The sequence below is a fragment of the Pseudorasbora parva genome, chromosome 3 (assembly GCF_024679245.1).
Source record: "Pseudorasbora parva isolate DD20220531a chromosome 3, ASM2467924v1, whole genome shotgun sequence".
In the NCBI taxonomy this organism is placed as follows: Eukaryota; Metazoa; Chordata; class Actinopteri; order Cypriniformes; family Gobionidae; genus Pseudorasbora; species Pseudorasbora parva.
Genome location: NC_090174.1, coordinates 43,965,003 through 43,979,826, shown reverse-complemented (window position 1 = coordinate 43,979,826; position 14,824 = coordinate 43,965,003). Strand labels below are relative to the sequence as shown.

General features: G+C 37.2%; 1 protein-coding gene across 4 annotated transcripts in view; it reads right to left on the bottom strand.

Annotated features, from left to right (window-relative positions):
* Positions 1–14,824, bottom strand: part of emid1 (EMI domain containing 1) — an 84,677-nt gene that overhangs the window by 10,777 nt on the left and 59,076 nt on the right. For all 4 annotated transcript variants that reach the window (XR_010904402.1, XM_067439042.1, XM_067439041.1 and 1 more), the window contains exons 7-9: positions 9,171–9,215; positions 8,508–8,606; positions 2,229–2,321 (exon numbers count right to left, since the gene is read on the bottom strand). Coding sequence is in view for 3 of the 4 variants with exons in the window: in XM_067439042.1 (XP_067295143.1) it covers positions 2,229–2,321; positions 8,508–8,606; positions 9,171–9,215 (237 nt within the window). In the remaining variant the exon portion in view is untranslated. The remainder of the gene's footprint in view (positions 1–2,228; positions 2,322–8,507; positions 8,607–9,170; positions 9,216–14,824) is intronic.

The window sequence follows — 14,824 nt, the reverse complement described above, 5'->3', positions numbered from 1 at the left end:
CCTAATTCCTCAACACATTCCTCTTTCTATTCATCCTTCTTCTGAACTGATTTGAAGCTTCCCATTCACTCTGTTGCAGCACAATCAGGAGGTATCGGTGTAAAAAACGTGATGAATTTGACTTGACTGTCCTATGACTGGCTATTAATGAGGTTTAGATTTGCAGAGCTGGCCTGTGCTCACAACTGAAGCTGCTCCACATTGAGAGCAACTGGCTACAGCATGTGTGTGTGTGTGTGTGTGTGTGTGTGTGTGTGTCCACATACATACATCTGGTTCTGCACTACAGCGATTTCCCTCACAACTCGATTCTAAAGGTGTGAAAAATCTGAAGAGCCACATGGGAGAGCGCAGCATACATAGTTCCCGAAGACAGACAGAGAGAGAGAAAGGTCGAGGGTTCCAAATGCGAGCAACTGTAATAGCTTTCTAGGATACTTTATTCTGATTGGTCAGTTGTGGCATACTGCGGTCAAATATTTTTGTATAATAACCACAAAACTGTATAACTGACTGCCTTTCCAGGGAAATGATTTCATAGCTGTTCTAGCTTTATGCCTCTTGTTTCACACTATGGTCTGTTTCGTCTAACATAATAAAAGAATATATTTTTTTTATAAGCCGCCATACACTAACATTCAAAAGTTTGTTTTTGAAAGAAGACTTTTATGCTCACAAAGGCTTCATTTATCTGATAAAAAATACAGGAAAAATCTTAATATTATTATTATTAGTTATAATTTTAAAATATAACAAATGTCTGAGCTGAATTTTCATCATCGTTACCAGTGTTGGGGTTATTACAAGTCACTTGAGTTTCGTAATCAGATTACTTCTTCAAGTAACTTGTAAAGTAAGGCATTACAACAAAATATCTGAGTTACTTTTTCAAATAAGTAACGCAAGTTAATTTGTTTTCCTATTTATTGACTGACAGCTCTCTTGTCCCAATGCTGAGATAAATCGTAAGGGTGGAGTTGTTGTGTGTAAACATGATGGTGATTGTAGTTCTAGGCTAAATTTGAGCATGCATTTCCTCATCTCAATTCAGTATTCCTTAAAATTAATAAAATCTGTCAAATGCAAAATTAGAACACTAAGCAAACCCCTAATAAATAAATATGTTAAATAAATCAAATATTTTTATGCATTCAATGTCACTTTATTGACCGATGTACTTGCGGCTGAGCTTTAATGATTCAGTTAAACCATATGCAAAAAATACTTTTGTTGTTTTTATTGGGTAAGTGAGTTTTACCTGATTACCTTATTACCTACTTTTGGTGTGAAAGGGTCTTTATATTTGCTCAAAAATATAACTTTTTTTTATTTAAGTTGAAAAAAGTAATGTAAAAGTAATGTAACGCATTACTTTTCTTAAAAAGTAACTAAGTAACGCATTACTCTAATGCATTACTTTTCAAAGTAACTTTCCCCAACACTGATCGTTACTCTATTCTTCAGTGTCACATGATTCTTTAGAAAACATTCTAATATATGATTTGGTTCTCAAGAAACATTTCTTATTATTGCCAATAATAAACAGCTATGCTGCTTAATATTTTTTTGAAAAAACATAATACACTTTTTTAAGGATTATTTGATAAATAAAAAGCTCAAAAAACATTTATTTGAATGGATAAGACAGAAAAAGTTTAAATATAAATCTTTTGTAATTTGTGACTCTGGACCACAAAACCAGTCATAAGGGTCAATTTTTGGAAATTGAGATTTATACATCACATGAAAGCTGAATAAATAAACCTTCCATGGATATATGGTTGTTATAGCAGTATTTGGCTGAGATACAACTATTTGAAAATCTGAAATCTAAGGGTGCAAAAACGAAATCGCCTATTAAAGAAAGAAAATCGCCTATTAAATTGTCCAAATGTCCAATACATTTTATATATATTTACAGTGTGACATTTACAAAATATCTACATGGAACATGATCTATACTTAATATCATAATGATTTTTTTGGCATAAAAGAAAATTATATAATTTTGATCCATTTTTATTTACGTTTTAATCGTACTAAACCCAAATTTTCTAACAATAGCGACCACAATCACAATCAGTCAGTCATTATTGCAAATTAAGCTTGTAAGGGTGATACAAGACCACTTTACTTTCCATCAAGGTCCGTATCACACTGTTTTCTGGGTATTCTTTCAGATGACTGTCCATTGTCATTTAAGCACCTTAAATGATTAGAACTCATACCAGCATCTTCGGGTACAGGGGCTGGAGGGCCAGGGGGCCCCGGTGGCCCAGGGAGGCCTCTCTCTCCTGGGAGGCCCGGTGGTCCCTGTGGACCTGAGGAGAAAGCAAAAAAAAGAGATGTATGAGAAAACTCAAAACACACATTTCAAGCCATCTCTCCCCTGAATAGTCAATTATAAGGCACTGTTGTCCCATTCAACAGGAAATAAGAGAATATATAAAGTGTTTTTGCACACTTTCTCAAGCACCTACAGGATATGATAAAAGAATTCCAAGGAAGTTACGGGATGCTTAGCGTCATAAAGGGAAGGAGAGGAAGTGAAAGAGTGCATATTGAGGTAGAATGAGGTATTTAGTTTCGATACATGGCTGTTCTAGGAAATGGTTAATAAGAGGGGCAGGAGAGTGGTGTGTATTTGTGTGTGACTGTGTGTGTGGGCTGTAATTAACAGGAGAGGGTTTATAATGGCCATGTGCTGGGCTCTAACAGGGAGAGCTGGGAAAACTCAAATAAACACTGCTAAATGCCGGAGCATATTAGCGACTCTGGTGTGTAATAAATTAAAATCTGGCTGGTGACTGCGCTGATTCATAAAGCTCTCTTTCTGGATGGATATGTGTGTGTGTGTGTGTGTGTGTGTGTGTGTGTGTGTGTGTGTGTATGTGTGCATCTACACAATATCCCTCCAGCTGGTTCCTTATTGGCTGTTAGTTTTGATTAAGCAGGGGGAAAAAAATATGGAAAGAAAAACTATATATCAAGGCTGGTGTTCGTGATTATGTGATTGCAGAACAAGTTTCATCTGCCTGTCTGTTTCTATTTTCCATTCCTTTCCCGTCGTTTACTTTCTTCTCCTCTCCTCTTTTGTCCTACATACTCACCTCTGACATCCCTGCATCCTTATCACCCCATTTCTCATCAGTCTCGTGTTTTAAAGGTGATGCGATGCAATGCAGTGCAATTTTTTTTTAAATAAAGTTATTTGGAAAAGAGGTAAGATGAGAAGTAGGATAAAATTCCATTAATATGAGTTAACAGTTTTCTTTTTCCGAGGGGCAAATTTACTAAACAATTGTGTCATTTTTGCACATGATCTTGCAGTTTCTTATTATTCACTAACCACCCACAATCCAGCTTATTTAGGTGCTAAATGTCCTAAAATAGCATTACACCATACGTACTGTCAATCATTTCTTTGTAAACATGACTCCTTTCTAATTAGACATGTAAATTAGGCTTATTGTTATCTCTGTTGCCTGATAATACCTTTAGAGAATTGCTTGATAAAACAACATAGGCTGCATATGTAAATAGGAAAGCCTTAACAGTAGACAAAATTCATTCTTAGACAGGTCACATGTACTGTAGAGTCTGTTGCTTTGTGGAATGCTAATTGAGTGAATTGTATATATGTAAGAGCATCATGTAAAGAGGATGTCCTGTTTCCTTTCAACAGGAATTGCATAGACCGGTTGCATGGTTTTCTGCTGAGTCAATAGAAAAAAAATTCACAAAGACTTTCAGAGCGATAGCCAAAGTACTATCTATCATCTCTGAATTTGTCATTTCCAGTAGAATCCTTCACCTACAAAAAAAAGTACTATAGCACTATGGCATATGTCGTGATGCTTTTGGAGCGAATTCCAATGAATGTGGTAATAATTCAATACAATGGTATATATCAAAGTACCATTTTTCTTTCTGATCAGCACTTTACCACTGTGTCACCACAATCTTTTAACAAAATTCTTAAATTGCTCTCATTTCCCCAAGATTTAAAGGTACACTATGCAACTTTTTGTCCACTGGAGGGCGCCACTTCTAAACAAAGGGGTAGTTTGATGGCGCAAAGTTTGAGGTCAGTATCTTGGGACATGTGGTCTTCACCTCACAGCCGGTGGAAAATAGGACTCGGGCAGAAATCATGTTGTGTAAAACAGAGCAGGACCGAGTGTTGTGGAGCTGAGCACGGCTGCTGGAGTGATTGTTATACAAACACACGGCTCGCGAGTAGTGGGACTTTTATTATGACGGTACGGGACACAGTCGCCGGGTTCTCGCACTTCTGCTTTTTCCGGTCAGGTAAAGCAGCTCTGTTTATCATATCAGATACATTTAAGTATGTTTAAAATTATGTTATGACGTTCCTCTGTGTGTTCGCTCGGCGCTGCTGTGACATGTTCACACTGCTAAGAGAAAAGCGCTTCTGCAGAATAAAAACTGAGGGAAACGCAGATATGACGCGATTGACAGGCTTCTCGCTCAAACGCTATGCTGAAACTCCCGGTCCTTAGTTAAAATAGCAATTTTCTCACAATTTACAAATAGTTGGAAACATTTGGGATATTGTAAGTACTCAACTGAACAAAATATATAACACTGGCCTAGTGTTTTTTGGATATTTTACTGCAAAAATACTACATAGTGCACCTTTAAGGATGTAATATAAATTAATATATACAGTGGGGCTGTATATATATATACAAAAGGTATTTAGTCAGCCACCAATTGTGCATATAATTGTGCACCAATTGTGTATAAAGTTGCCACAAGGTTTTTAAACACTGTTGCTGGTAGTTTGGCCAATTCCTTCATGCAGATCTCCTCTAGAGTAGTGATGCTTTGGGGCTGTTGGATTTTCAAATCCCTCCAAAGATTTTCTATGGGGTTGAGATCTGGAGATTGGCTAGGCCACTCCAAGACCTTGAAATGCTTTTTACGAAGCCAGTCCTTCGTTTCCCGGGCGGTGTGTTTGTCATGATGAAAGACCCAGCCACGTTTCATCTTCAATGCCCTTGCTGATGGAAGGAGGTTTTTACTCAAAACCTCACTATACATGGCCCCACTCATTCTTTCCTTTACACGGATCAGTCATCCTGGTCCCTTTGCATAGAAATAGCCCCAAAGCATGATTTTGTGCTGGCTTAAGCAGGGGGACACGTCTGGCACCAAGGTTATTTTCGTAAACGAAAACTGAAACTAAGACTAAAACTATTGGTCAAAAAACATTTTCGTAAACTGAAATAAAATTAAAAAATCTGAATAAATAAAAAACTAAAACTAAACGAAACTAACTACTCTTACTAAAAAACTAACTGAAATAAAATAATAATTAGCAAAAATAAATATTCGTTTTCGTTATTAATAAGCTCTCTTTAATGTGGTGGAAAATCTGACTGTGGCGGTTGAGGGAGTGTCTGTATTGCGCAACTGCGCGTGAGTGATCTGAGTGACGGACACGTGCAGACAGGCAACACATCGCTAAACGGCAGTTCACAAAGAATCAAATGCGTCCGTGGCAGTGAAATGGGAAAAAAAAGTAGGGAAGTACCTACCCACAAAGTAGGGAATACCAGGATACACACACACACACACACACACACGTTTGTTTCACTATATAAGTGAGGACATTGCATAGACTTCCATTGATTTTATATCAGGTTAATGATATTTTATATCCCCTAACCCAACCCCTATCCCTAAACCTCCCCATCCCAAGAACGTGCAAAACAATAGATTTAAATAAAAACATGTTTTGGCCGATTTATAAGCCTTTTTAACTAGTGAGGACCAGTCAAATGTCCTTATTAGTCAGTTATCATAATATTTTACTAGATAAGTGAAGACATTGGCCCCCTTTACAATTATAGCACAACACACACACACACACACACACACACACACACACACACACACACACACACACACACACACACACACAGCACAACAGTGTGTGTTGGCTGTATTCAGATGACTTTAGCTGTGGTCTTACACTGCTAGCCTACATTGTACTACTGAAGAAATTAAAATAAGCTTTTAATTGTTTAACAATATTTCATCTTTGATATGAATGAGTTTGTCTGGAATTTATAATTTTTACTTTTATATTTTACTTGTATTTATTTTGTTCTTTAATATAGGCTAATACTCAGAGGATCTATGTCAAAAATATCAAATATAATTTTTTAATATCAAAATATATTTCATTTTTAATCTCCAGATCGTTGTTTGTATAGGTCATAGTTTGACCCAACTTTACTGCATGTTTTGTAAGACCGTCCTGGGTTTAAACAATAATGCTCGTTTATCAAGTGATTTCACTTAAGGATGTTTAGTAAGATTAAACTCTAATCTGTGCAAACATTAAACTTTGCTGAAATTAAAAACCTTGATTTGGTCTCTACACTTCATTATGGTAATATATGATAATTATACTCAACTATAATTACTAAAACTAAAACTGAAACTAAATAAATAAAAACTAAATAGAAATGTATTTGCAAAATAAAAACTAAACTAAAACTAGCAAAACCATTTGTAAAACGAACTAAAACTAAACTGAAATTTGTAGCAAAATTGAAAACGATAATAAAATAAAAACTAATTTCAAAAAGCAAAACTATAATAACCTTGTCTGGCACTGCAGGATTTGAGTCCCTGGTGGCTTAGTATGCTACTGATGATAGCCTTTGTTACTTTGGTCCCAACTCTCTGCAGGTCATTCACTAGGTCCCCCATGTTTTGCTCACTGTTCTTGTGATCATTTTGACCCCACAGGGTGAGATCTTGCGGGGAGCTCCAGAAAGAGAGAGATTATCAGTGGTCTTGTATTTCTTCCATTTTCTAATAATTGCTCCAACAGTTGATTTCTTTACACCAAGCTGCTTAGCTATTGCAGATTCAGTCTTCTTAGCCTGGTGCAGGTCTATAATTTTGTTTCTGGTGTCCTTTGACAGCTCTTTGGTCTTGGCCAAAGTGGAGTTTGGAGTCTGACTGTTTGAGGTTGTGGACAGGTGTCTTTTATACTGATAACGAGTTCAAACAGGTACCATTAATACAGATAACGAGAGGAGGACAGAGACGCCTCTTAAAGAAGTTACAGGTCTGTGAGGGGCAGAAATCTTGCTTCTTTGTAGGTGACCAAATACTTATTTTCCACCATAATTTGCAAATAAATTCTTTAAAAATCAGACAATCTGATTTTCTGTTTTTTTCTCATTTTGTCTCTCATAGTTGAAGTGTACCTATGATGAAAATTAAAGGCATCTCTCATCTTTTTAAGTGTGAGAATTTGCACAATTGGTGGCTGAATAAATACTTGTTTGCCCCACTGTAATTTATATGAATACAGTAATAGCTTTAACTGGTCAAAATTTATTTCACAATTTTACAATCACCTGAAAAAGTACAAAAAATTAAAAATGCAGTATAGTATTAATATGTGGTCAATGTAGTATCTCTCTTAATAAAAGCAAATAAAAAAAACGATCAAAAAGCTATTTAAAATAGTTCTAGTTGAAGTATAGCTTGTTGCACCGCAGGAAATATCAACTACCATAAAGTATGTCATGTCAGCTACCCATATACCTTGACATTATTTTCCTCTAGATTTATCTTGCTTTATTTAAACATAGCTCTCTTGAGAGAATACAGCAATCAGATACAGTTCATTGTGCATGACATGAAGGCGTAAAGAAAAAGGCAAATCCAAGAAAAACAATACAATGGCAAACATATGGAAGAAATAAGAAGCAAGTATTGTATACATATCTCATGTTCACTTTAGATTGGATTCACATGGCTGAGGAGCCCCTCCATAGGACCTAAGGTCATTTAAAGCCCCTTCAGTCAGTCATGGCTGAAGTAAAAGACCCTTCATACCTGTGGCCATGTTTCAAATATTATAATATTCTGTACTATGTTTGAGTATTATGGTAAGCGATACATATGTTAGTTGATGTGTGTGTGTGTGTGTGTGTGTGTGTGTGTGTGTGTGTGTGTGTGTGTGTGTGTGTGTGTGTGTGTGTGTGTGTGTGTGTGTGTGTGTGTGTTTTTAGGCAGAGCCTAGAACAGCACTACATGCTGTGAACAAAAAATGATTTTTTACAGTGTGGTCCAAGCACAAATATTTTGGCAAGTGGACTTGGGACTCAATGCTGACTCGTCAATGTCTTCATATAGTGCCTCTTATGGCAAAAAAAAGTCAGCATGATGAGAAACCACATTCTTGCAAGTCATAGGTCAGCACTCCACAAGAAAATGAGGCGCTGTTATAAATGGATACAATTATATAAAATTATGTACGAATGCATCTTTTGTGATTCTTTTGAATGCGGCATTTCCATGGTCCTTAACTGATCTGTACATTAGACAATAACAAGAGATCTGTCAATAGGACATAGGCTAGCTATTCTACAACCGTTGTCTTGAGTCACAGAGTGATATCTGTGATCTCAAAATACAGATATATAGCTGTGGGCTTGATTTGTTAAAATTACCTGGAAGACCAGTTGTTCCTTTGGACCCTGGAGCCCCAGATGGACCTCTGGTACCCGCCTCTCCTTTGGGTCCTGGCAGCCCTCGAGACCCCGGTTTACCTACAGATACAGAGAACATGTGTAATGTGTAAGGTCTACAGAGGCATCAAACTGAAGAGATGCAGACCAAATATGTCAGATTATTAGGCCTTTCTCATTTTCTCTTATTTCTTCTGTAGAACTCAAAATAAGATATTTTGAAAGTATTTTAACCATTGTATGTCCATATAATTAAAGTTAGTGGTGTCCAAAGACTTTCACTGACTTTCATTATATGGGCAAAAATATGTATTTATTTATATATACAATTTATTTATATATTTATTTTTGAGAGGGTTGCAAAGAAGAAAGAAGGTCATAGAGGTTTGAAACGACATGGAAGTGTGCAAATGGCGAAATTATTTTTTTGTTTTTCTCCATCTCTGACGACTCTGTCTCTTTAAGGAGGCCTCCATTATTTCCTGTTTTACATTTTTAGAAAGGTTCTGCCCAGTCTTCACAAACTGTGAACGAATCAAGCTTGGGCAGCAGATCTCTACTGCGAGTTTTCAGAAGTGTGTATGTGTGTGTTTAAGTGTGTATTTTAGATTGAACGGAATAGTGAAAAGACATAATACAACTGACCGTCTTTACCAGGTAAGCCTTCCTGGCCTCTCTCGCCCTGTGGACCTGGGGGGTAACAACACACACACACAAATGTAGTTAAACAGGAAGTATAAAGATTCTCCGGATCTTAAAGCACTCTCTGCACTAGTCTATAAAAAAGTCAATCTTCTATACTAAAGTATCTTCCAGGCCTGTCATTGAAACAGTCCCACAGCCTGATAAAAATCAGTGGATCAGCGAAGTGTGTTGGCAGACACAGTCTAAATAACACTGAGCTCATCATGTGAGATCATCATCTGTGACATCACTGCAGAGACAGGATTCCCTAAAGGAATTATTTATGAACTGATACATCAATATATTTACACAGTCACTCATGTTATTCTCCCCCTGAAAGACTTTATGATAAAATAAAATCTCATGTTTCTCTCCCACCAAGCATCTGGCCATAAACACATCCACACCATTTCTGTTGTAGGAACATCCCGACTGTTTTTAAGAGTAACGCAAATCCAACAACCCGCCATTTTACAAAAACTGTTCCCTTTGGGGATAACCTGAACAGGACCACAAAAGCTTTGTAATTTAGTCTATATAAGCAAGCAGGCAAGGAGAAAAAGGAGATGGACATTTGAACCTCCTTGCCTTTCTCTTCAGGGATATCTTATGATAGAAAACCCTACTGGACATGGTAAAAGTCCTACACAGATTAACCTTTAGCTTCGCTGAAATCCTGACTGTGGACAGTGGGGTATGGTGTCATACTCCACTAATGTCTTGATCAAACTATAAAGCCCTACACTAAGCATCCTGCTTGCCAATGTCTGCTCACTTGAAACCAAGCTGGACGAGCTAAGAGCCAGGAATACATCAGCAGGAAACCAGGGACCACTGTACCTTCATTTGCATTGGAAGCTGGTTGTCTAAAAAACACTGCTTTGGCACTGCGCCGCAGCTGAATTTAAACCGCTACTGTAAAATAAATTATATTTTAGTGTTTATATTTTTATTTATGGTTTTAAAAGTGCACTATGTAATTTTTCCTTCCGCTAGAGGTCGCCTATTTATAACAAAGACATAGTTTGATGACGCCAAGTTTGAGCGCAGAATCTTGGGACGTTGTTTTCACCTCACAGCCGGTGGAAAATAATCAGGATAAGAGTCGGGCAGAAATCAAGTTCATGGATGTGATTATTAACGTGTAGTATGAAGCAGAGCAGGACTGAGTGTTGTGGGAGTTGAGCAAGGCAACACGCGCCTTGCGAGCAACGGGACTTTTATTATGCCACAGTCGCCGGCGCCATTTCCGCTTTTCCGGTCATGAGTATAATGACCGTCACTTTAACTTGCCGGATAAAGTCATTATTTAGATTTTTTTGGGCGCACAAAAACTATTCTCATCGCTTTGTAAAATTATTGTACAGCCACTGTAGTGAGATTAGGGCTGTTAAAATTGCTCAAAAATGACGTTCGAATATTCCCTCTAAAACAAACGCGAATATTCAAACTATTCGAACATCTGGGCGAGCATTACGTCAATAACAGGACAAATTAATACAAAGAGATATAACTAGCCTACTTGTATAGGTTGTCCTGTTTAAGTTTATACATATTTCACAACGTATTACTTAAACAAAACAAGTAGATTGTTATTATAAATAATATAATTATTATATATTATTAAATTAACTATTGGCCAAGACCGCCACGGTTTAAATGAACAAACTTTGAGTGCTGATCAAGAGTTTTGTGCAAGCAATTTAAGGTCGCGAGACTCGCGACTTTTGTCCCAAATATAGGCTTCATTCAGTGATTGAAACAAATATTATTAATATAAATGTAAGTTTTACAGCATATTGAACGCTCCGAGCGAGCTGTGCTGTGCTAAACATGGAGCTTTTCTTTGACATGAAACGGTAAATAATCACACCAGTGAAAGCAGTGCATTTATCCTTTTATTCATTCAATATCTCTTCAGTCAGTACAGTACTGTACAGTAACTCCCACAGTAGCCTACATTTCAGTCAGTACAGTCAGTCAGTACAGTAGCCTACATTTTAGGAATGTTTCTGTTTAACGTTAAATAAAATGAGGCATGGTATGCTAACTGTATCTTACATAGCTTGCATATAACTTTATCTCGCGGCTCAACAATTTTACCTCCTACCGAACAAAATCCAACGTACTTCCAGACATGGCTTTTAAGATTATGGAGTTAAAATCTCTTCCTCTGCTGCGAGTCCTCTGCTTTCTCTGTTCGAGTTGGGCTCTGCACTTTCTGCCATCTTCACTGCAAGACGCGTCCACTTTCAGCAGTGACTCCTGTGACCTATACCTGAACCATCATGCGGCATGCGCGCGCTCACTCGCAGTGTTGCCAAGTCCGCGGTTTTCCCGCGGAATTGGGCTACTTTTAACCACTTGCCGCGGGTTGATTTTTTATTCCGCGGGTTAAAGGTTTAACATATTGCATCAGTTATATTTAGCTGAAATGGTTGTGTTGAAATAAATATTTTACTTTAGACAATTCATATTCCACCAATGATAACAAGGATTCTAGGATGATGACATAAGCAATATCATATCAGCATAACTGTGCTGATAAGCGCACACTTTGTGAGGTACAGTGGCACTGCTGGGCTTGTTCGCTAATGTGTGTGTGTGTGTGTGTGTGTGCTGCGGCTGCACCGGCTGTTTTCGTTTCCATGGTAACCGAATGCGTGCTCTCCAGGGTTGTTGGTGGTAAATAATAATTTAAAAAATAAATGTCATACACAGAAGAATTTTCTGTAAATTAACATTTAATGAGGAATATTGCAATGTTTATTTTACATTATTTTTAATTTGAAATGAATTTCACAAGTTTGTGGTTCACTTCCACTGGAGTTGTAATTCTGCATTTTCCCGCCTGCATCCATTACGTTTTTAAGCTCATCAGCTCATCATTACGTTCATCAGCTGTCAATCTTAAGGGAAGATTTTTTTTATTTTTTAAAATAGACTGTTTATAATTACTTATACAGTTACTTACTTATACTTATACAATTATATTTTAGTATAAATGGTGTGTAGTGCATAACACTACCATAAAATATGTATTGGAGTGTTATATTTAGATTTTTTTGGTATTGGGCTAGTTTTGGGCTAGTTGGATTGGCCATTGGGCTACTTTTGGGCTATTTTTGATTGGCCATTGGGCTGGTTTTGTTGCGAAAACCTGGCAACCCTGCTCACTCGCAAAGCAGAGAGCCACGCCTCTACTACCGCGGCGGGGGATTTTTTTTCCGCTTTTTTACTTCTTTTTTTAACAATTTTTTTATTGGAATATTAATTTTAACCTTCGAAATTCGTTTTTTTTAAACTATTCGAATATATATTCGAATTTAGAACGTTCGTTGACAGCCCTAAGTGAGATGGACTTTGTAATGTCTTTAGTGCCTTTTATGGGTCTTGTGAGTGGATCAGTGGAAATGTACTAAATGCTAATGGAGGCCTTTCTAAAGCCTTTCTCAGCCATCAGCTTTCAACAAATATATTTTTATTTGTGTTCTGAAGAGGAACAAAGGTGTTTCGGGTGTCCAAAGAGATGAGGATGAGTAATTAATTCAATAATTTTCATGTTTGGGTGAACTAACCCTTTAAGCTTTTCTCTGAGAAAAGAACAAAGAACTGGATTATTCTGCTAAAAATCGAAACAATTTTGATAATAAGGTACCTAGAACTATTCATAGTATTTTGAAAGGCCCAATGTGCTAGTTATCAGTATACTGCATTACCAAATCCATGCATATGTCTAATTAACATCTGCTTAGCCTAAAATTATAATTTTAGCCCAACTGAAACGGCCCTGCACAGCACACAGTTTTTGAGCTCCACACAAATGCTCATTCCTGCCATGGAAGCACCAGATTCACTTTCACTCTCTCCATCTGTCTAACCAGCACACGAAAATAATCCCCTCAAGGGTAATTTGTGCTCAACCTTCCACCACAATCCTTCATGGCTGTGGTATCTCGAATGGATAGAGGATTGACTTTGCATTGAGGTGAAGAACTTCTGGGCAACAAATCTATTCAATGTTCTGTGTGGAAAGAACTGAATTGCCCTCGATTTGCTGAATAGTTCTGCCAAGTCAGCACAGGGAGGAGGAAAACTGTATAAGTGCGACAAGGGTTTTCCTGATTTTTCTTAACAGTCTGTCTAGTCATTTCACAACTCTCTGGAGACCCATCTTTTAATCTCTCCCACACTTCAAGTGATGATAGGATTGAACATTGACAGCGAGGGACAGCCATGGAGTCGGTAAGGTGAATTAAGGGATGGGTATTAACTACCTACCAAAAAGGATGTCTTGCCGCATGAAGTAAGCACTTTATATTGTGCTGACATACACAAACTGACAGAGATGATTCATCAACATTTTTGAAAAGTGTGATTTGATGTCCTCAGAGGGAGAAGAAACAGCTAAACTACCCATCTATCTTAACGAGAGATCCACCATTCAGAGAAGGGCTACCGTGGACGGTGGACACTACAAAAATGAGCACAGCAGTGACAGTGCACTTCCATGAAGGTCTTTTCCTTTTTTTAAAATAATAAAACCTTTCACATCCGGTTTTTACATCTAATATGACTCTTAAGTAGGGGTAGAAAAAATAAAGTCAACATTTTCCAGTTTAATAATTCAATAATTTGCTTTGGCTTTAGGACAATATCAATATAAAAGCCAATTATTTAACTTTGTATAAAGTTAAAAAAGGTTTCAAAAGTCTGGGTTCAGTTAGTTCGCTTTTAAAGTTTTGCATAAAAAAACGAATGCCGAGTTCACACTGCATGATTTTCAAACTGGTCAGATTACTTCTCTTTTCATGACAATCGGGGTAGCATTCAGTTGCTGCTGAGTGCACACTGCACAAGGGTTCGGCAACAGAGGGTTTCACATTGCATGACTTTACAATATATGAAGAATCACAGACAACTCTCTGGTTCGCAAACAATGTTTCACAACCAAACACATGCGAGAAGTGATAAACAAATAATGCAAGATGAAACTGGAGTTCTCGCACGAGACTGGAGTTGTTATTAAAAAGTATAGCCTGCAAGAAGGCTACAATCCAAACGGTCTGTGTGCTGATTTGCAGCAAAAAAGCAGCAAAAAAGAGGAAAAAAAATATGCAAGAGGAAATGTGGCCAAGGACCACAAAACCAGCCATAAGGGTAATTTTTCTGAAATTGAGATTCGTACATCATCTGAAATCTGAATACAAAAGCTTTCCATTGATGTATGGTTTGTTAGGATATGAAAATCTGGTATCTAAGGGTGCAAAAACAATCTACATATTGAGAAAATCGCCTTTAAAGTGCTCCAAAGTCCTTAGCAACGCATATTACTAATAATAATACATTATTGATATATTTGTGGTAGGAAATTTATAAATTATCTTCATGGAACATTTTTGGCATAAAAGAAAAATCAATAATTTTGACCCATGCAATGTATTGTTAGCTATTGCCACAAATATTCCCGTGCGACTTATGACTGGTTTTGTGCTCCAGGGCCACAAATGGTTGGGGAAATGCAGGGTGGAAGGATTGTTTTCTGCAAAGACAGTTGGAGATAAATAAACTAGCACTGTCCTGCTGTTGCAACTGGTCAAGAAAATGCTTGTGCT